The 23,403-nt window shown below is 40.2% G+C and overlaps 1 protein-coding gene and 1 long non-coding RNA gene across 5 annotated transcripts in view; both read left to right on the forward strand.

Annotated features, from left to right (window-relative positions):
- The first annotated feature begins 1,391 nt into the window (after positions 1 to 1,391).
- On the forward strand, positions 1,392 to 10,881 carry LOC125330486. Its single transcript, XR_007205561.1, has 4 exons — positions 1,392 to 1,471; positions 6,597 to 6,729; positions 10,049 to 10,146; positions 10,796 to 10,881. It is a non-coding gene; the product is annotated as an uncharacterized LOC125330486 (long non-coding RNA).
- A 5,672-nt stretch (positions 10,882 to 16,553) lies between these two features.
- PTPRC (protein tyrosine phosphatase receptor type C) overlaps positions 16,554 to 23,403 on the forward strand; it is a 61,387-nt gene continuing 54,537 nt past the window's right edge. For 2 of the 4 annotated variants that reach the window (XM_048313180.1, XM_048313181.1), the window contains exons 1-2: positions 16,555 to 16,651; positions 16,737 to 16,854. In XM_048313180.1, coding sequence (XP_048169137.1) covers positions 16,788 to 16,854 — 67 coding nt within the window. In that variant the 5' untranslated portion in view covers positions 16,555 to 16,651; positions 16,737 to 16,787. The other 2 variants (XM_048313178.1, XM_048313179.1) reach the window with 2 other exon arrangements.

Consider the following 23,403-nt stretch of genomic DNA (forward strand, 5'->3'; position numbering starts at 1 on the left):
TAAAAAATGTATTTCTAATATGAAATGGAACTTCATTTATATGCAGTTAATGTTAATAGGAAAAGTTTGCTCTAGTAAATATGTGGTCTGAAAGGAGCTGCTGGAATCAACAATAAAGGCAAATTATTATCATTTTGGCAGTTCTGAGCAGCTGCCTGTTTCATCTTTGAAATAAATGCCTGGAAAGATTTCTTTTTTTTTTTTTTTAGAGAAAAAATTGGAATTAGGCTACTATGAAAGCACAAAAGTATTCTCTCTATTTCTGTCTGAAGATATTGTGAATATTTGCATTGCTCTTTTTTGACACTATGGGTAACAGCAGAAGCAGCATGGATTAAACCTTTCTCACAGAGCATGGCATAGGCTATAATAGAAGTCTCTCAAAAGAAAAAATCATTGCTTTGAAAAACCTCAAAAGATACATTAAAAAAAAGAAGCTTCATGCTTATGGGTATGGTAACCCTTGATAAAAGGCTGCACAGTCTTGGCTCTCAAAACACTCTTGAAATTAAATTAAATCCATTGAAATTCTTTAGTAGAGGCCTAAGAAGTAATAGCCTTTATTGTGTCAGTGTGCCCTACTGGATCTTTCCCTTCAAAGCCACCTGAGATCCTACTCTTAATAGCAGAGATGACTGTAGATATGTGTCCCAGAATTCACAACATTACAGCAGTTCATCTGTCCATTTCACTTGTCCCCCTTTTCAAGGAAGGGGTGAACGCTGTATGCAAAGTACTGAGTCTCAGAAACTACTCTTTTTCTGCCTCTCTCTGGCAACTTGACTCCTCTTTGCCTTCAGAACAAAACCAGGTCTGCTTTTATGAAATAAGCTGTGATAGTATGAGCAGCCATTCTTGCATTTTGCCCATGCCAGCAGCTCCCTCTCAGCGCTGACACCCAGGGCCTCATGTTGAGTCTGACCTCCAGGCAGGCTTCTGCCCCAGCTGCAGGTGTAGCCCTGCCAGCCCTTTTGCTGGCTCCAACAGCCGTGTCTTTAATGAATCCCACATGGGAAGAAGAGGGACAGACATGGTGATGAAAGACGAGGCTTTCTTCTTGCGAGCTTCAGTGAGGTGCGGGGGCAGGCACTCACCTGTATATGTCAAATAAATGTTGTGCTACAGTGTCAAGCATTGTGGATGTTGTGTAAACTGCCCGTAATAGCAACAGGTTGATATAGTTTTCATAATGTGCATATTATGTCCCATGTATTCCAGAAAAAAGCCCCAAAAGAAATGTGTGCTATTACCCTGGGGACTGCTCTGAAGCATAACGGTAAAGCACTATCATTTCCTTGAAATTTCCAAGTATAAATTACCTTCTGTCATTTTAATATCTTTGATATCAGTGTTTTCTTCTGAATCTCTCACATTTCTGTTTTTGCAGTTCTGCAGTGTGTGAAACACTTAAAAGTATTGATGATACTGAAGAAATAACAAGGCTCTACAGCATAGAAACCTGTGACAATAGGTATGTGAATTAGAGTGGGAGGGGAGCTGACGGTAAGAAGTTCAGAAACCTGACTCTTTACAGTAACATTGACTTCCTCTATATAAATTTTTGTTGTTTTGAAGGTTAGATATATAAAGGGATGAGTTGGCTGCGGGAACTTTCCCCTTCCTCAGACAGTATCTGATAAGGTTGTTACCAACAAATCAAAGGTTTGTGTGAAATATGCTTATGCCTGTGTGTTATCCTGTTATTTGGCTTACAGATCTTCATAGCAGCTTTGAAAACTACCTTGTCAAAGAATCTGTTTGTTTTAGAAAACTGACCTGAAAAATAATTTTGCAAGGGTAACCCCCAGAGTTCTCTGCAGGAACATGATTTGAGCACATTGACTGGCACTTGAGAATGAAAATGTTTTAGTTCCACATCTACCAGCAGTTTGCTTGACCTCTGAGGCAGTAGAGTAGTGGTGCAGCAAAGAGGCATCCTCAGCCCCCAGGGTCAAAAGCTGTGGGAGCTATGGCATGACAGGGGCTCTACTGCACAGTCTGTGGACAGCCTGTGTCCTGGCCTGGAGAGAATACAGAGATGACCCAGCCCTTTCCTGCACCCCATGATGTCTCTCAGGTTGTCTAACAGCTGCAGGTAGCAGTGGGGAAAATGTGATGGAGTTTCATTTCTAAGGACTGTTCAAGGCATATAAAGAGGAAAAACTGCTGCATACATCTAGGCTGTAACTGCTACAGTTAGTGTACCCTAGCTTGCACCAATATCCTTGTGGGAAAATGGAGAGGCCTTATAGGCTGTATTTCTTCCCCTGTAATCATCAAGAGCTTATTTAAATGTTTTCAGGCTCATGGTTTGGTCATGTTACTGAATCACAGCCTCTGCACAGAGACCACACAGCAGCAGACTTTAAAATTCGAACAAAGGAAAGTCTAAGTATTAGGAAATGGCTTGAAGATTTCATTGCATTTACTGCAGTGATTACACAGACTCTGAAAGTTCAGTTTTAGTAGTAGGTGAGTGGCAGTAGGTTCTGTGTTGGAGGAAACCCTCATATTGAAAAGAGTATTTCACAACAGAAGTGTTTCAGGTTCCCATACAAATGGGAAACAGTTAGGATCATTCCAGAGTGGCATAAATGGAAGCCTTTGCCTTGGTTTTGAAATTGTAAGGTAAAAAATTTCCGAATTCACCATCCAAGTGTCCACAAGAAGCAATGTTGCTTCAGAGTCCTAGAATTTCAGTGCTATCTAGTTAATTATGCTGAGAATAATTAGGAAATGCTTGTGTCTGTAATCTTCTTAGTCAGCTATGTAGATTTTGCAGCTAAGAGCCTTGATTTTTTCATAGCTTTTGTATGCTGGGCATCATGTGTAGAAAAACTGATTTTTATATTTTTTGCTCTTCAAATATGCAACATGATTTTAAACAGTCTCAAGCATTCAGCCAGAGTGATTGATTAATTGGGAACTGATTGATGGTCAGTAATATATTTGAATTATTTAAGATAGTTTTAAAAATGAATAAAAATGAGCTCCCATACAAAAATATCAGACATTCTACCACGTTCTGCAGTGTGGAATTTTTTTTTTTTTCAGTCAATACTGGAGTTATGGAAGTCAGGGAAAAATCTTTAGTGGAAATGTGGTGGTTGGTGTGTGCATGTGCTCAAGCATGCATGTCCACAGCAATGTTGATGAAAAGCTCTACCTGTCCTATTCTGTTACAAAAATACTTTTCAAGTCTCTCCCCTTCTCTCTGAAACATCTCCAGGATGATTCCAGAGATAAGGAGAAACGTAAAGGTGGGATTCAGAAGGCAAAAGTTGTGCATAAACTAGAAGGGGAAATTTAAAAAAAAAATAAAATAAGAACACCCCAAACAAAATAAATGCATTGATCACTTTGAACAACCCAGCTAGACCCTGCTGCTTATGTGTGTCTTCTAGCTTTTCTACCCCTCTCTTTCTGAAATATAATTTTAATAAGTTCACAAAGCTGTTTTGAAACATGCAGCAATAAGGCATCATGGAGTCCTATTAGCTGATGATAGCAAAGAGTGTGTTGGTTTCAATGTATTATAACCAAAAAGAAGAAGGAAGGGACAGGCTTTTAATCTGGATAGCTCTGTATGGAATGGTGCATGAATATACATGCATATATATGTGTCTGTATAGGAACATATTTATAGTCATAGAAATATCAGAAAAAGCTGCTCAAACACATGGTAATAGGTCTTTAGTGTTTATTTGGTGCGTTTTAAATACAATTTTTCTTTCATATGGACTGCATTTCCAAGTTCCTTTTCTTTCTCTCCTTCACCTCGCTGGAGCATTCAATTTCTTTGCATGTAAGACCAGCATGAGGTCTGTAAAATTGCTTTTTTTTCAGTAAGAACTACAGGATTTGGCCTATAGTTTTAGTGTAGATGAAAGAAATAATGAATTTCTTTGAAAAAAAACCCAAGGAAAATCGGGACCACTTTGTTCAATACTACATCACTGTTTCCAGTAATTGCCTTGTACAGTTTGCAAGTCTTTCCACTTTATGTAAATACATTAACTTCTGAAAATCCCTTATAGCTGTGAGGTGGGGCCTTTTGAAGGAGGTGTTCTTTTGAAGGTTTGAGGGTCTCTTAAACACACATTTTCTTTCTTCAAAGTAAATCTTGTAGACTCCCTGTCACAAATCCTTCTTGTTAGGAATTCTGCTTGAAGAACTGTTTGAATTTCAATATCAAGTATTTCAAACAAATACATCTAATGTATTTGTTTGCCTCAATACATTTTTCTTATGGTCAGTCAGTGGCCCTAAATAAGAAAGGGAACCTCTGATAATTTGAATTCTATTCCTAGCAACCCTTTGAAGAAAAGAATAAAATAAAATCTGAGGTTTTTTATAGTTACTCCTGAAAACCAAGAAAGGGGAAGTAACTGTAAAGTTCCAATTTTTGAAGCTGCTTTCTGTGCTTCATTTTGTTTTCCCATTCCCTATATTTTTGTAAGTAAGATGAGTGAGAGTTGAAAAACTCTGAAACAGAAAATAATGCAATACCTTAAAGGTAGGTTTTGGTCTTGACTCTTAAACAGAAGAAGTAATTAAGTACAGGCATCTATTTCATTATCAGTTTAAGCCATCAAGTGAATAATAGTTGTATTTGAATTTTCTGTAGTGAAAGCCTGTTCTAGCAAATTTTAATGATTGCAGGACAAGTGATCTGATTTACACATCATGAAGGAGTGAGGATATAAGACTTCAAAGCATTTACCTCTGAATTTTTATTGCAGTTAAGAATGGCTGTTTTCCTTGAGATAAATTTGAAAATTTTGAAATGTTATAATGCAACGATTGTGTAGGCTACAAATAAAGAAAAAGAAAAGGTATTTGTAAAATTTGGATATGAAGAAAAACAATATCATACTCTCAAGAAATTTGCATAATAAAAGTCAGAATTTTGCTCAGTGTCTCTGCATCTATGGATGTGAGAAAGTACATACCTTATCTTGGTTTAAAAGCCTTTAGCTGTGACAATTAGGGAAGCATATAGATTTCTTGAATCTGGTTTATGTTATGAGATTACTACAGTCCAAGGACACCTACTTGTTAAGAAAGCCAGAAGTGAACTTTATTCTTTAAGTCCAACCTCATTTTACAGTCAGGGTCTTCAGTAAGTAAAATCATAAATCTGGAATGTTATAAAATATTTTCCCATAATTCAAGGTCAGGTTATAAATCTAAGTTACCATGTCTCTTGCTAGGTATGTATTTACTCTAGTTCTTAGAGCTGAAAGCTTCCAAGAAGTGACCCTTTAAATGCTATTGACATTAATTTTAGCAGCAAATTTGAACACTACCCTTGCTGAGCTGGGCAGAATGAGTTGCTTAAAACAAGTATATGCTCAAAGGTTTTTGTGTAGCATGGAACACAAAACACATAAAGGATCTTCTTTGCCTGATAACCCTTCCATCTAAAAATGACAACTATTCTGCGACTTCATCCATCCTTACATACTCATGTACATGTTCCTATATGTCCCTACAAATACACTGAGAATCCTGCATACCATTGCCCTTTTGGAACACTCCTTTGGACTTCACAAATGCGTTAGAGGCGAGGGTAGGGCACAGCAGCCTGACCTCTAGATGGAGTTGGATGTAGTAGAGCACAGTGCATTGTACCAGTGTCCATGCTTTCTCTGCTGAGATTATTACCAGCATCTTGCTTGCAGAGCTCTCAGTGACCACTTCTTGCTTCATGATCTGCTTTTCTCCTCTGCTCTCCTCCCTTTCCTCTCCTTCCCTCCCACACACAGTTACATTGCTTGACCAGAACATGTGCGCTGCACAGAGCTGAGTGCCAATGGGTGCATTTCCCTGAGCACTGGTATGGTCAGGGGACAGCTGGGGAAAAAAGAAAGACTCTGTCAGTGCTCGTCCCCAGCTTAGGAGAAGGACAACACAGATATCTGCACTAGCAATGTATTTCTTACAATGAGGAAAATGTCTGAATTATTCCAAATAATCCTGCAGAGATGGCCATAAAGTGACAGCTATATGTTTTTAAACAGAGAAAACTCAGCCTCACACTTCAGCAGGTAAGGGGAGGAAGAGTTACTGGTAACTGTGTACACCAGAGGTATATTAAAATATGTGGTTCAACTGCAAGCCAAGACACACTGAGACATAAAATGTATCCCATCAAATATACTGCCAGAAAGTGTTATTGGGCGGGCTGTGTAATGGACCATTTTGCTCCATACAGTGTGTTCAAGTCCTGTCTTGTTAAATGGGAGCTATGGACAAGCTGAAAAAGATAAGCTGGGAGCCAGGGAGCTCAAGAGATGTACTCTCAGTACTCAGACTGGACAGAACTTCAAATGTCTGCACACATCTGCAACCTCTCCCCTGCCCCAGAGCAGGGTTTGTTGGTCCTGCAGCACCTGGGAGTCAGTGTCATCTATGCTTTAGTTCAGTGCAAGCTTCAGATCACCCCATGTATTGTGACAAGAGCTAAGAAACCAGCTTATCAATTGAGAAAAACCTCAGGCATCTGACTCAAAAAGTTTTGCTGAATCTTTAATGTAGTCCTTAGATGAGAATATGGATGGTATTTATCTGTCTCTGTACTTTTCTACTTTCAGTAAGAAAGTGCTGGCACCTGTGGCAGCTAGATTGGTGAAAAGGAGCTTGGTACCTCTGACGTACAGAATGAAATCTGAGATATTAGATTGCTTGTCCCCAAAGGACCAATCTTTTTATCCAAACAATCCAAAGGTAAGAAGACATGCACTCACCTGAAGTGTTTCACTATGTTAAATTGAGGCTGGGGATTGAGGACCAGCATATCAACACTGCTGTTTTCAGCTCCCAGAGTATTCCTCACTACAGGGACCAGCAGTGGGCTGCATCAAAATGCCTTAGCTAATTTCCAGAAAGCCTATCTATGAAGAGAGCTACCAGAGACAACATAAATATAATTGTGGCTTCACTGATGTAGCTTGAATTTCACTTAGCTGGAAAAGAAGGTTATATTCAGGCCCTCAGTTATAAATTTTGTGGCTCTGCACCATTTCTGGGCCTTGGTAATTATCATACAGGAACCAGAAAGTGAAACCAGCTTGGAAAAGTGAGAGCAGCGTTGGTTTATGGGCCAAGCTGAGGCAAGAGCAAAAAGCAGCAGTCAGAAATTTTTATTGTTTTACAGTTATAGCTTTATTTGGTCTAGTAGTCCAAATCTGACAGTCCTGAAAAACACTGCTGGTGATCTTTCACAACAGTAAAGGTATTAAATATGTCTAATGATGCAGTTAAATAAAACTTGTTTCCACTGCATACATTTTTGATAAATACAGCATGAAAAATAATATCAGTATTTTAAGTGGGTATTTTCTGGGATTCAAGATAATCTATTTGACAGGCCTTTGGGGTTTTGGTTTTCCTTATGAGCTCTTACTTGTTCGATAAAGAGTCGTAGGAGATTTTGAACATCGGTAGATAGTTTATAAAACTGATTTCACATAGTTTAACTATTGTAGATTATGAAAACCAAAGTATTTCCCCCCTTAATTAATCTGTTAATGAAAGCATAAAACTGTTTAAAATAGGTAAATAAATATAGATGCATGACCTTCAGAGAGATCACATGGTTATATGGACGTACAAAGAATATGTACATTTTCAGCTTGCTCAACTTTCTAATATGAGCTAGGACATGTATAAAACCCAGGTTTTCTCAAAGCTACTTTTTCTACTTCCTGTTACCTCTTGGCATGGAGCAGTGGCCACAGTGGAAGCAGCAGAGAAAAGCTCTTCCCACCTTGTTTTTGAACTTCTCTTTTCTCACCCTGCTTGTGTTCCTCATGCAAAAATATGCATGGAACTTGTTTTTCTCAGGACTGGTATTGTGGCACCCAAAAATTGTAGTAGTATGTGAAAGGTATTTCCAGCTAGAATGGCATGTATGTAAGTCTGACCTTACAGATTCATGATTCAAGAAGGTGAAGAGTCTGCAAAGAGCAGTGAGACAGTTCAGGATTTTTTTCAGGCTAATGTGGGAAATCTGGAGAAAGGAAGGTTCTGAGAGCAAGGAATAGCATGAAGGATTTTTGGATCAGGGACAGAGGAGGGCAGGCATGTCTTGTTTTGTTTGCTGTCATCTGTCTTTAAATTGTTCCTGTTTATGGTAGAAGAAGAAAAGGAAAATGAACAGGTTATTTGCTTTTCTTAGGCAAACTTATTTGTGAATCTGTATTTTTCCATGGTGATTGGTCTCCTCCACCTAAAATGACTATGTGCTGATGGAGAGGGTAAAGTGTCTCAGAAAATTCACCCCTCCAGAATGTGTCTCCATTGATCAGTGTGGAGCAACTTTCTGAACCTCGGTAAACTGAAAATTAAGCTGGGATATCAAACTAATATGAGGTTCAGATTGCTTAGTATAGCTTTGTCTGAAGGAAAAGCCTTCGTTTTTGTTTACCAGGCTACAGGCTTGACAGACTGACTTTGCTCTAGGAACCAGCATTGTGTTTTTGGTTTGCATCAAAATCAGTTTTAAATAATGCCTCTATATTTTAACACAGAATTTCATAAACTCTAAAGAGGATCTTCTTATGAGAAGAAGAGAAAAACAGACAGAGCCTCTTGCTAAATAATTGTTGCATGAGGTTTCATCTTCTGTGATATTTCCTAACTTACTAAGTGTAGGAAGTAACACTTGCTGTAAGGCAGAAAGAGGATGTGCAAATATTTTATGCTGATCTGGGGAGTGAGAGCGTATTACCAAATTAGTATATCAGCCTGAGCTTGGTATGGGAAAAATGAGCTATTCTTGATAATAATTTATATTGCCAACATTTTATAACTTTTCAGAGTAAAACTTAAGAAAAAATAGTGATACTAGGGTTTTTTGGGGTTTTTTTGTTTGTTCAGGTTTTTTTGTTTGTTTTTTTGGGTTTGGATTTTGTTTTTGACAGAGACGAGATTTTTGCCAGTGCACACATGAGCACATTATAAAATAGTTGTTGTGAAATTGTGGTATTTCTTACTGTCCTGTTTTATGAGACATGTGAAAGGGGTATTTTTTTCTTGAAATAAATGAATCTGGTACTGATTTGCTCCTGTTGTGATTCAGGTGTTTACACACTCTGAGAATTCCAGGTGTTTGTGGAATACCACAACATGGACTGTTTCAGCATGATGGATTACCAGCTTGCCCCCCTCCCCTTCCACCATCCTTTTTTGGCTATTTTTGGCTCTTCCATTGTATGGTATGCACAGACTGTATGTGTTTATAAGGCCTCAGCAATGTGTTCCTTGGGCTTTCTGACCCAGTTAAAATAGCCAATTTGTGCTAAATGTCTTTGAATGTTTATTACAAAATATTCTAAGGTGAAATAGAAATTAGCTATAAAACCCATATTACAAACCAAATCCATTTATTTCAGTGTTTGTCTTCCCAATGCTGTCTTTTCTCTTACCTGTCATAAATCACTCAAGTATTTGCTTAACTCTGCCAAAATTTGTCTACTGTTTACATGATTGTTACTTTAAAAGTGTATTTCCAATATTTTTGCACCTTTGTTAGCTGACTCTAATTATGCCCATTAACAAGAAGTGATAGAGAAATATTGGAAATGGAATGAATGACTTTTGCATAACTCTTTTTCTTTAAAGAAGTTTAGAATTTGCTGCCTTTGCTAAATATTTTATTGTTTTTGTAGTGTGAGATTAAACCAAGACATCCAGTGCATCTTTGGACAGATTTTTTTTTTTCAGAGTATCAGCACTATGAACTTGTCACATTTTAAGATGGCTTATAGTGTGTGTGAATCAAATAAACTGAGTTGCTTAGAGGCATGGAAACTGAGGGAGGGAGGGAGATGTAGACCCTGATGCACAAAGTAAATACATCAGTGGAATCAGCTTGGTTTCCTAAGCGTTTCAAATTCAAAGATGGTTATTGCAAGTCTGGATTATAGAAATCTTCTAGACTCTTTTAGCTTTTGAGCAGTAGTTTCTTGACAAGCCCCTGAGGAAGAAGTAATGCCTGCCACATACTTATCTTTGGAGACATCTCTCTAACCCTTTTGGACAGCCCCAGAGAGAAAACTCATGTCACAATGTGAAGAAGGGCAGGAGATGGGCTATCAGAAGATGACCGACAGCATCACTGTGAGCAGACCAGCCTTCTAGGTAAAGATTTGTGCTTTATGCTTATAAATACCTCGCTCAAAGGCATTTTTGTGCTTCTATACCATAACGACTACAATCAGCTGTGGGACTTCATTTCCATCCAAAACATCATAGTTGGGATGTTAGAAAAACATTTGCTATAGAGTAATCCTGTGTTGTATTGGAAAAATGCACACAAGTACTCTTGAATATAAGTGTTGTCATCTGACAGATAGTAGAACACCAGGACAACTTGTAGAGCACAGCTAATAGGGTATGACAATAAATCTGGCATCCTAGGTGGGAAGCAGTCTGGGTGGAAGCAGGATGCAGTGCTAGAAGCAAAGAATACAGAAGTTAATATTACAGAAGGTACCTGGTTGGGAAAAACAGAAAAGGGGACAGAGAACTTGTTGTAAGCGCGGTTACAACAAGAACTCTCAGAAGGCAAGCTGCTCTGCTCGTTTACAACAGAGACCAGCAAGCAGTTAGCTCAGAGGTAGCATATGGTAGGAACATAGCCTGAAACATGGGTTCAGTAGCCTACCCTGACCCTGGTCCTGGCCTGCTTCAGCTGAAGTTGAGCCTTAAAAAAAACATAAAAAAAAAGAAAAGCCCACCCTGTGTGTTAGCTTCAGAATAAACAGACAGGTCTTTAAATTTGCTACAGAGCACACAGGAAGCAATGTTCAAGAGATAAGAGAATGTCCAGTGATCTGCAATGAAGCCAGAATGGAAACACTTTGGAAAAGACTGCTTCTTGTAAGCACTTTCTTCTTTTTCTGTGTGGGCTCTTTTGTGTTGGCAGGTGCCACTATTGCTTTGACTCGTATTCTGTCAGGCCTTCTGCAAACATGGCGCAATTGTGACTTTATGGTGCAGGTAAGACAGCATTTACTGCAGAGTGTTAGGCACTAGAGTATAATTCTGCATATAATTTGGGAAAATTAACCAGCAGACACAGATTAGCTAATACCAAGCCATCAGCAAGCAAGTAACCAGTTTTGCTGAAGGCAGGGTGGATTTGGTGAAGGTGATAGGGGAGACCCTGCACAGAGGGAGCTGTTTAGTACCTCCAGCTGGGGTGGTATCCCTGAGTTTCAGCCTGATTCTCAGAGAACAGTGCCCTGCCTGGCATTGTGCTCACTGCCCTTTAAAATTGTGGTTCTTCATTTGCTGAGACAATCTCATGAGTGCCTATACAACCTAAGAAGTTATACTAGGAAATGAAAATTGGGGGGGGAGGAGTGGAGGGGAAACAGAATCGGACTAAGAGAAGGAAAAATCTGCCACTGTTGAAGAGCTCTTCTGAATTAGATTTCAACAAGGAGTGGGTAGCAAATATTCAATTAATTGTCATCCCTCCTTTTCATTTTCCCTTTCCAAGTGAATGATGGAAAGATACAAAGAAAAGACACTGTGGGTAAAAGTGTTTATTTGATGTTTTATAGCGTAAAATGATCTCATTCATTGTGCAATATCTGAACACCTTATACAAAGGTAAATCCTGAGCCGTTCTCAGCATCCAGCACTCATCCAAGTTCAGGAGGAGGAGCAGATGTTCAGCACAAATCTAAAAAATCTCAGGGCTTATGGGTATGCTGACACTGTTTAAGGGTAGCAAATTCTAGGTGGGCATGTTAAAAGGAGCTATTAATTTCACAGTAACTGAGCCCAGTGTTATCCTGGGCTCAGTGTAAGCAAGAAGTAGGTGCCTGGTACTTCCAGGAGCTTCTCGTAGACTTATTGCTCATTTTGGGCCAGATTGTGAACAGTGCCTCAGGGATACCAGAATACGTTCTCTGTCCTGAGCAGGTACAGCACAGATCATGCAGGCAACATATGAAGTGAAGATGTCAAATCATCATTGCCTGAGGGTTGATAGCAGCAGAGCAGTATGCTTGCACAAAGAGCTCTATTGTTTACTCTTGACCTTAAAATAATTTGATCCAATATGACACATCAAGTAGAAATGTTTTCTTTCTTCGGGAAATAGTTCTTGGCAATTGAAAACAAGTCTGAAAAAGTATGTGCAAAATAGATCCCTTAGCAAATGTTCAGTGAAATATTAAGACTGTTATAAGATATATTCTCTAGCATGAGCAATGTTTTCACAGTAAGACTGTCAAATTAATTTTACTGGATAAAATGCATAATGCAGGTTTAAACAGAGCTTAACAGAGTTAAACAGAGTTGCCCTTAGGATGAATTTACCCTGTGTCCCTTAGTGTTCGCAAGAGCGTGCGCCCTCAGTTTCTGTGGAACTGCTCAATTCTGTTATGCAGTGTGCTGAGTATCGGTGTAACTGAGCTGAGTCATATGAGATGATTTCAATGCAGGGGAGAGTTTGCAAAACAAAGTCTGCATTACTTTAAATTCAAAAATTGTATGGAGTATGTGGAGAATTTAATTTTTATTTAGTTACATGCTTTGTATTTTATTCTTTCAAGGCCTCTGAACAAAAGGAAAACACAGGTGAGTTCTTGAGAATACATTTATTGAGAAAACTAATACACATACCACATTTTGTAAACACATTGACACAAAACAGCTTTAGGTTTAGGTACCCCTGGAGAACACCATTGCCTGAATTAACCCTCACCCTCCATGCTGTTAAACCCTCAAAAACCCAAAATACATCCCAGTTAAAATTCTTGGTGATTATGCTAAGTGAAACCATACTGACTTTGATAACCTGGACTTGGAAGTTGTGTTGTGCGAGGAAGATGAATGCTGCAGTGTTATCTGGCTAAACTCTCAGGGAAATGAACACAGGGTGAAACTGAGCAGCACGAAATCATATGAAGAGAAAAAAAAACGGAGTGTGGTTTCACTGGCATGTTTCCATCATGGTTCCTATGGCATTAAACCCAGTGAGCACCAGAAATGATTGGTTTTGGGTGGCACAGGCCCCGTAGGTGTCAGTGTGCAGGGGAAGTGTGGCTATTGATATCTGATGGCAGATACAGGGTGGGCCAATCTTTGGGGGCAACCTGTGACAATCCAGCGTGAGACACAAATTTATTTGGCTTGTGGCTATATGAAGTTGCTGTTCATACCCTGATTACTGCTACTGTTGCCTTCCTTTATCCAGTCTGTTTCCTCCTGGCTCAGTAGCACCAGGCAGAGATAGGGAATGGTTTGGGGAATGCTCTTTGGAGTAGGAAAGGGGAATCTCAAAATAATTTTACATGGTTGAAGAGTTCAAGCTCTCCTTGCCTTTAGGGTAAATAGTAGTGAGTTTTATGGCTGTTCTCTACTTTCCTCTGCCCTTCGCTGGAATAGGAAGCAGCTCCTTGGCTTCTCCCCAAAGAATAGTAAGGTATTTTTGAGCTGCATTATCATATGGTGGCTTTGTTCTGGGGCAGAAGTGTCATGCATGTGCTTGCTCCCTCCCTCTGTCACACATTGTAATCTGATGCCTTTGAGCAGCACAGCTTACAAAACAGAGTTACAGAAACACCTCTTGGTAGAAAGCAAGTTAGCAGTGACTGTGGGGGCTATTAGAGATCTGGGTGTCTCTCAGCAAGCTCTGAGACTGTTCGGGGTCTGGGCGGAGCTTTTGCACTGTCTCACGTGTCACTGGGTACCTACAGCGGTTTTGTCTGATGTCTTATGAGAGCCTATGTACCGAGACGGGCGGGTGTAGTGTTTATTGCTTCATAACAATATTTGCAACTTACCTGGAGAAAGGGCATGCTGCTTTGCTTCTTTCTTCTTTGAATTAACTTTCTTTTCTCTATATTTCAAGGGCTCTTTCCTTTAAATTTTTGGTAGGAGGAAGGAGGCATGGATTTGTTATCTTTTCCAAAGCCTTCAGATGCAAATTGAAAGCAAAATTGATTATTATTTGGGACTTATATTTTTAAAATTTTATTGCAGTTGTAATACAATTGCCCTTTGAGCTGGTTTTTAATAGCACAGAATAGGAGATATTCATGATAATTTATCAAATCTGTATTTCAAGACAGGTGAATCAGACAAGGAAATATTTGCATCTTATACTGTTTGGTTGGTTTTTTGGAGGTATTGTGGCTCTTTTTATAGCTTACAAAAGAGAGAGACTTCCAAAGAGATGGGTAACTTAAGCAGCTGCACATTTTTAATGTCATTTTAGAAATCCTTGTTAATACAAGTGGATGGTTCTGGCTTTGATTCTTTCCAGCACAGGGGAAGTATATTGCTGTAGTTACATACTGACATAATTATTTTGGCCAATTAAAAATGCAGGGTCTCTCCTGAGAAAGGATTTATTTTAACAGACGACAGTTTAATGTGCAAGTAGAATAAATTAATCGTCTCCCATTCCCTCAAAAGTAAAGGTTTGGGTGTAACCTTGGGAAAGGAGACTGTGGTTTATGTTTGGGAAAAGACTTCACATGTTCTAATAGAATCATAGGATGTTAAGGGTTGGAAGGGGCCTTAAAGATCATCTAGTCCCAACCTCCCTGCCATGGGCAGGGACACCTCCCACTAAACCAGGTTACCCAAGGCCTTATCCAATCTGGCCTTGAATGGTGCCAGTATTTGAACATCCACAACTTCCCTAGACAACTTGTTCCTGTGTTCCACCACTTTTACAGTAAAGAATTTCTTCCTAATGTCTACCCTATATTTCCCTTCTTTCAACTTGAACTTATTACTCCTTGTCCTGTCGCTACAGTTCCTGATGAAGAGTCCCTCTCCAGCTTCCCTCTAGGCCCCTTCAGATACTGGAAGGTTGCGATGAGGTCTCCACATGACCTTTTCCAGGCTGAACAGGCCCAACTTTCCCGGCCTGTTTTCATAGGGAAGGTACTCCAATCCTCTTACCAACTTCATGGCCATCCTCTGGACTTGCTCCAACAATTCTGTGTGCTTCTTAGGTAAATTTGTAACTTTGGTCATCAATCTTAACAGTTGATGGTTTATGATTAGCAGTATACCTAGAATGGTGTGATCACTAGAGTGTGTGATGTTCTCCCCTAATAATAGATAGGGTATGTTGCAATATTTCAGTGCTGTGGAAGCTCTGTCAATATCACACAGCCAGAAAAGATCCACTCTGCAGGAATTTGTCTTGGGGTCGCAGCTTGAGGAGTTGAGTGGAGGTGGTATAAAACTGCTGGGGAAGGTCAGGTAGGAATGGAGCCAGGTTTTTTTGAGAACCTTTAGGAGAGATTCTCCACAGGATGCCATGCACTCCGCTCATCAGATGGCACACTTCAGCCATGCTGTTATCCTGGTTTTGTCTAAGATAAAAGGGACTGAGATGTCGGTGCTGCAAGCAACGTATAACTATAGTCTGAATTTAATTTGTGACAACTCCAGGATGATGAAGTTATTTTATATCAAAATTGGAGTCTCTGGAATGTCAGAGCAATGTCATTGTATTACTTTTGTTCTGAACATATTTACAATATAATTATTATTACAGCCACTTTGTATAGAGACATACTGCTTAATGGAATCTAAGATTTTGGCCTGTAGGACTTGACTCAAAATTGTAGAAGATGTGTTTAATCTTATGAGGAGTTTGATTCACACAGGTAATTTGTGAATTAATATGTGAATTTGTGCAACTTTTTCCTGTGTGATACTTAGGTTTCTGAAGGACTTATGAATAGGCAGCACAAAAGTATTCTCTTCCCTTCTTTACCTGTCTTATGACAGGGTTCTGCTGGTTCTTTTAGAACCTCAGAAATCTTAAATAAGAGAAGAAATCCCAACATTTCTTCCCCTTTTAGTCTACTATATAAGGGGCATTTGTTACCAAGCTGTTGAGAACTTCCTCAGTGCATGCAGTGAGGGAAGATGTCTTTTGTGTACCTTGCATCAAGTCCATGAAAGTGGCAACAATCCTCCGGCAAAATCATGGTTAAGAATGGTATTGAGTTCTCTAATTCTAAACATTATAGAAAACAGAATTAGACTGCCTCTATCCATTTGTTGTGTATTGCTGTCATACCCAGAAAGACATCCTTGTAGAAAGATTCAGAAATATATCCCACAGAATCACAAAATATTTAGGATTAGAAGGGACTCCTAGAGAACAAGTTCAACTCCATGTTGAAAGGGTTTTCATTTAATCATCAGTTACTTCACCTGAGGATGCATCTTTTTATGAAGGCCTTGTTGTCAGAACAAGTGTTTTCATGACTCGTGGTTAGGGTTTCTCTTCCTCTCAACAGAAATCTCAAGAAACATGCATAACATGTAAGGGAATCAGTGAATGTGTGCAGTAGAAAAGTGCATATGAAGAGAAAAAATGACTTGGCTAAATCCAGTCCTATGAAAAGTGAAATCTTGTGTAGCTCCTAAGTACAAAGAAAGAAATAGCTGAAAATAATCTATTTTAGTTGAATTAAGGAAGCTAAGTATTACTGCAGGAACTTAAGAAAAACCCCTTTGACTTCCTGAAAACTGAAAGAAGTTTTTTTGAAGAAGTAATTGTCTCTGACATCACTGAAGTGCATTGCGAGTTTGCGAGTGGTTAGTTAGGGTTACAGAGGAAGCAGCTCCTTCACAGATAAGCAGACAGTGCAATGTATGTGCCTAGTTAGTCTCCTTTTGGGTTCAAGTTTGGTGAAGAAATTCTTTGGCAGACAGATAACATTTATTTTGCTTTCCAGAGAGAGACACATGCTGTTTCATAAGGATACGCCTAATTTCCAGAAATAACCATGTTTTTGTGGCTTAAACTCTTAGCATTTGGTGTTGCATTTCTGGGACAGGATGCTTTTCTCAAAGGTAGGTCACAACTGATATTTTTTTCTCTCATTTTGATCCCTCAATATCCTCTGTAGATGTAAAACCAATGAAAAGCTTTGTAAAGTGGAGAAATATATTCTTGGTTCAGAAATTAGAATACAATTGTATGCAATGGTGTAAGAACCTAGGTCAGGAAGACTGACACATCATGTACTAGGCTAAAATGTCTTCTGCGTGGTCCTATGTGAGAGTTACACAAACCGTTTAAAAAACCCCACACATTTGTAGTTGTATTTGAAAAAGAATACATTTAGGTCTCTTATGTGAACCTGTTCAATGTAGTTTTTATGTTCAGCTTCATCTCATGATGCAATATTTTGTTTTCTGTGTTTAAATCCTTCAAGAAAAAATCTTCCCATCAATGTTAGCCACTCCCTGATCACAGAATCTGCTTACAGTTCCTCAAGTTTTGATTTTTTTACTGCAGGAGGATCAGTAAAAAATTCTAGAAGTTGCAAACTAATCTCTACAATTGGTAAATTACTTATTTTGTAAAATAGACGTTATTTATTTATTTTGTAAAAATTGCCCCTTAAATAGTCTTTGGAACATTTAATTACCTCACTGCAGGTGAATTTGTTGCTTGACTTTTTTTACTTCTATGAGAGAAAGAACCCAAGAGGACAAACTTGCAAAACATGTTAGATGTGACAGATAAAGAGAGTAGCAAGAAAAGCAATTAATCTCGAGGTAATACTTAATAAAAATACAAAAAAGTATCCATGTGCAGGAAAATATTTTCATCAGAAGAAAATGCAACATTTTATGCATATGTATCTTCCATCAGTTTAGCTAGTAATGTAATTTGGGATAGTTGACGGCAGACACAAAAGCTTTTCTCTAGAGTAACGTTGACCCTAAAAAGTGGCTTGAAATATTTTTTCTGAAATGGCAGCGAGTTATATTCAGGGCTGAAATCTCTTTTCATTTACATTGAATTTATTCATGCTTCTACCCTCCTGTCACTATAGTAACTCCAGGTTTATACTGATGTAAGCAACAAAATGATCTGCCTTTAGTTGATAACCAGCTAAGAAGAGCATTTGAAGCCTGAACATTAGTTCTCTTGTCCCTCAAAGTCCCTGAACAGAGACAGCACTGCATAAATCTGGTTGATAGCTGCTGGATATTATAAGAAAACAAGTGAATGCTGCACTGTAGAGGAAAAGAACAAAATCTCTTGCTTTTCCTGTCCTTTTTTTTTATCTGCTGTCCTACTTTCCATTTTATAAGTCCTTCTGAGACTTCCCACTGCTACCTTTTCTTCAGAAAAGGCAGGCTACTGTCTGCTCTCTCAGCCACCTCCACAGTCAGTCAACATGTTAGCTGACAGAGAGGGCTGGAAGACGGATAAATGGGTAATAGCATTTTATTTCAAGTAATAGTTATTTTTCCCTGTTCACACACAGTAGACTAACTTGAGCCAGTTCCTCTTTACATTTACTAAACTGAAGAGCCTTAAGGAAATGATATTTTCACTCCTCTCTACTACACTTAAAGCAATTAAATCTCATGCTGTAGTATCAAGTACACAACTTCATAGACCATGTTTGGCACAGAGATTGCTTCTCCTGTCAGGGTGACAGAACCATTATACTCCATATTTGCTGTGCAGATTGCTCTGCCTTGTGGCCAAGGGAGACTGGGCAGTCTCCCAGGGAGGGGTTTGTTAATGGAGGAGCAGCACTTCGAAAGGGTGTTCTTGGTTCTATGGCAATCAGTTTTCAGGCACTTGATTGTAAGTGTTGGGTGGGCACTGGGACTTCTATTGTTATTACTAAAATTATTTTCCAATATATCATATTGGATACTGTTGTATCTAGTGATTTTGAAAACTTAGCAGAAGAAATTTTAAGGTTGTCTGACTTCCTCCACAAGCTCAGACATCCTATAGAACACCACTTATTTCCGGTAATCATCACGCCACTTTTAGGAGCATCAAACTACATTAAACCAAACAAAATAGAAGAACTTAGAGCCTGCACAAAGGCCTTTTCAACTCTTTAAATCCTTCAAATAAAAAGCATGAATCCAGCTAATTTTTCTGATAAGGAAAAGAGACATGTAGTGGTAACCAAACACCCCAAAAACCTGAACAATGCCCCAAAGCCCTCCCCCAAAAACCCCTAACCCAAGCCAAAAAAGTCAGAGAAACACCTTTGCTTCACTTTAGGAAAAAGAAATGCTAGCAGAACAAGCACTGTTTCCATTAGATCATTATTTCAAGTTCCCCCTTCCTTCACAAAAGTATTAGCAATCTGACAGCTTTCAAAAGCTTTCACCCACTTCTGAGCCACTTCCTTTATTTCAGGAAACTAAATAATTGCTTGCTAGTTTTGGGTGTGAATGGTTTCTTTCCAACTTAAAAGTATCAAGCTTCAGCAGGCACACTGCTGGTTTTGTGTGGGATAGTGTTAATTTTGGACACAGCTAGCATGGGACTCTGTTTCGGGTTTGTGCTGAAAACCGGGTTGATAATACACGGATTTCTTCTGTATCCCATACCGTTTATGTCCCATGCTGTCCAATACAACATTAATCACTACCTGACTTCCCATCCTTTGGTATAATACACAGATATTATTCCCTTAGCCTATCAACCACTGCAAAGTGTGCATAAAATGTCCACCACCTGCGCACGGAGTCCATTTAGTCCAGGACTGTGGGCTCCATGTTGTCATACTCAGGACAGGAGAGGTGGTTTGTTTCGTGGTTGTTGTGCACCAAAGCCAGCTCTGTTGGCGTTCCTGCTGTGCTTGCTCTGCTTCCTGTAAGGCTTCTCCTCCATTGGTTTGGGTGGTTCTTGTTATAGTATTTCCTATAATATGCAACTCAAATCATGGGTTACAACAATTTAAAGGTATTTCTATTACAATCTCTTACCCACTTCCTATCGGGTTTAACAGTGCAATGAACTCATCCCCTTGCCCTTATTCCAGCTTGGATTTATCCATAGGCAGCAGGCCCTTAGGGTTGTACCTGCTCCAAGCAGAGCCTTGTCTATGAGCCAGTCTCTTCAGGGACACACCAGCTGCTGCATGGATTTATGCACAGCCATAGTTGTGCCACGGTTGCTCTGAGGGGCAGCTGTTCCAGCACGGCCCTGTCCATGGGCCTCAGTGCCCTCAGAAACAGATCCACTCCAGCAGGGCCTCACCCACAGCCACCATCCCCGCAGAGAGCAAACCTGCCCAACACGGCCTCGCCCCTGGCTGCAGTCCCTGCAGGGTGTTCCTGCTCTGCTGTGGGTTTATCCATGGCCACATGATTTCACGTGCTCCAGCATAGCTTCATGAACAGCCACAGGTGCTTCAAGGTGTGCCTGCTGCAGCACCCACCTGTCCTTGGGCCATGACACCTTCAGGAGTGCACCTGCTGTGGCACTGACACAGCCACAGCCACTTCAAGATGTACCTGCTCTGCCATGGACTTATTAATGGCTAAATAAACTTCAGGATATCCTGCTCCTACGTGGACTCCTCCACAGGTTGCAGTCCCTTTGACTTCAGTTCACACTGGAGTTCCAGTGTGTCCAGTACAGCAGCACAGAAACAGCAGTGATTCCCTGGCCATGTTCCAGTCCCTGTGCATCCTCATGGCTGTCCTCAAAATGTTCCCAGGCATTGCAGAGTGAGGGGATCAGCAGCACAACAGTAGGGAAAGCAAAAAGCAGCCACTGATGAGCACTACACTAATGAACTGTAAAGCATCAAGCCCAGGGCAAGCACAGGAGTCTGCCCAAAGCAGCCAAAGAGCCACAAAGGCTGTAAATTCCATCTAACACATTCCAATCAGATCTGTTGTTATCTGAAACCCTTTGAGCCCTACATTGGGTGCCAAAGAGGGCTGCTGTGGTTTAACCCCAGCTGGTAACAGCCCCACACAGCTGCATGCTCACTGCCTCCTGGTGGGACTGGGGAGACAACTGGAAGGGTAAAAGTGAGAAAAATCAGGGGCTGAGATAAAAAACGTTTTGTAGGTAAAGAAAAACAAGGAATTAATTCACTGCTTCCCCTGGGCAGGCAGGTGTTCAGACATCCCCAGGAAAGCAGGTCTCTATCACTTGTAATTGTGACTTGGGAACAAAAATGCCATCACTCTGAATGTCCCCACTTCCTCCTTCCTTCAGCTCCATATACTGAGCACGATGCCATATGGAATATCCCTTTAGGCAGGTGGGTCACCTGTCCCAACTGTGTCCTCTCCCAACTTGTTGTGCACCCACAACCTCCTCACTCAGTGGGGTGTTATGAGAAGTAGGAAAAGCCTTGACTGTGTAAGCACTGCACAGCAGTAATGAAAACATCCCAGGATTATTATTTGGATTCATCACAAATCCAAAGATAGCCCCATGATAGATAATGTGAAGAAAATTAACTCTACCCCAGCCAAAAGCAGCACATGCATGAAATCTGGCCGTGCAGTCTCCATGCCCAACAGCTGTGCAAGTTTCCAGTTGGAAGTGTTACATTTTCTTTGCAGAGAGATCAGCATAGCTCATCCTATGGCTCCAATTTTCTGTGAGAATCTTTTTCACAGATCAGTCTATCGCCTTGGAAAGAGTCTGGCCAACCTAATTTTTTAAGTAGTGGAACTTAGTAATATTGGTTCGTTTCATGAGTAGGATAAAGTACAAGGGGAATTGCTCTGGCAGGAGAATGTATATTAACGTAGAAGAAAGCAAACGCTTTAGAGCATCACCACTGATGTTGTCCTCTTATGGATGCCCCAGTGCAGGTTCTGTTTAGGACTGTTCCTTTTTGTTATAGCGGTGCATTTGAGGATTTCTGAAATGCATACCCTAGAGTCCTGCACTCAGGGACCTCTTAATCATTTACAACAAATTGCCTGCTTTACACATTGTGCACCACCCCAGTACTTTATTCCCAATGAACTGAGGCAGGGAGTTGGTGTGCACACAGGTGGCCTGCAGTTCTGCTCGCTCCCTGGGCTGGCCAGACACAAGCAACTGCTAAACTGGAAGCAGTTTAGTTTCATTATGGTGTCATACCTAAGCTACAACCCAGATACAAGTTGGTTGGAGCTCAGCAGCACTCTGGCTGAAGTGCTTGGATTCTGGACTGAAATTAGATACTGATTTGGACTAAATATATGATTTTCTTTACTCATTCACCTAAACCTGTGCAAACGTAACAAGCAGATGGCTGGATGGTTGATGTGCTATCAGTATGTCTGTTGATGCATACAGTACAAGAGACATTGGTTCTGGACTAATGGGTCTTCCTTACATAGTACGGAAAAGACATGTTCTAGTCATTTTTATTCACTCACATCAGTATGTTGATATACTAAGAGTATTTTACCAGTGTAGACCTAAAGCCAAAAATACTGCCATGCAGAGACCAGTTCTAAAGAAAGTCCAGCTCTTGGTGGCTTGGTATTTGGAACTACTTCCTTTAGTTTTAATTTGGTGAATTTATATTTATATATTTAGGTTCTGAAGAACAAATCAACAGCAAATGTGTTAGAAACACTGCAGATATAATTAAATAAGGCAGAAGAAATGGGGGGAGGAAACAGGATGAAGTGACTTTCCAAAATGTGTCTGTCGAGTGTCAGGAATCAAGCTCTGTTTTTCTGACTCCCATGACCTATCTGCAAAACTGCTTGTTGGTCTGGTAGCCTGTGTATGCATTAAACAAGCAGCAGTCTCCACACTGAAGATGCAGGTATATTGTACATATTCTGTTTTCTTTGCTGTGCAGCTGCATTGTGGTATTTAGTGTATCATGCTGAGAGTTAGGGAAGAACACCAAGTCATGGAAGTGTTCTGTCCTCTGTTTAAATTCTCAATCTACTTGAAGAGTTAATATTCATAAGCATAAATCTGGTCCACTAGAAAGGCAGGAGAAATTAACCCCACAGTGACCTCTCTGCATCATGGCTTGACTTTTTGTACATAGTCAACTACCTGGTGTGGTTAGCCCAAGTGTCTCTGCACCGCCCTGTGCAGGGCAGACTTGCCCTGAGTCATTCCCCCTTCTTTGGGAGGCTGTTCCTCCTCTGCTGCCAGTCCCAGGGTGAGAGCTAAAGCAGGGAGAGCGCAGCACGGGGGTGGAACCCAAGACAGCAGAGGAATGAGAAGTGCTGCAAGAAGGTGTGAAGTGCTGGTCAAGGCTTGCTAGCAAGAGTTCAGCTCTGGGCTGTGAGATCCTCTGAACGCCCAGCAGAGCACCCGTGTTACAGGAGTGCAGTGGCTTAGGCAGGGCTGGGCTGGGTGTTTGTGCCTGCTCAGAACAGATGGGCTCACTGAGCTGGCTGCTGGCACTGTCACTGCCAGTGCTGCCTGTGAGACAGCGATTGTCCCCGACCTCTGCTGCTTTCTGCATCATCCCGAGATACCCATCGTCACACTGATTTATCTTAAATCATATGTAACTAGAAATCAAGCAATTTTTTCTTTCAGACAGACTTACGAAGTACATCCAGTATATTTTGGAGGAAGTAGTTGACTCTCTTCAAAGCTCAGTTTAAGCCCTGAAGCACTTCTGTGGAAAAAAAAAAAAA

This window comes from Corvus hawaiiensis, chromosome 9, assembly GCF_020740725.1.
Source record: "Corvus hawaiiensis isolate bCorHaw1 chromosome 9, bCorHaw1.pri.cur, whole genome shotgun sequence".
NCBI classification, from domain to species: Eukaryota; Metazoa; Chordata; class Aves; order Passeriformes; family Corvidae; genus Corvus; species Corvus hawaiiensis.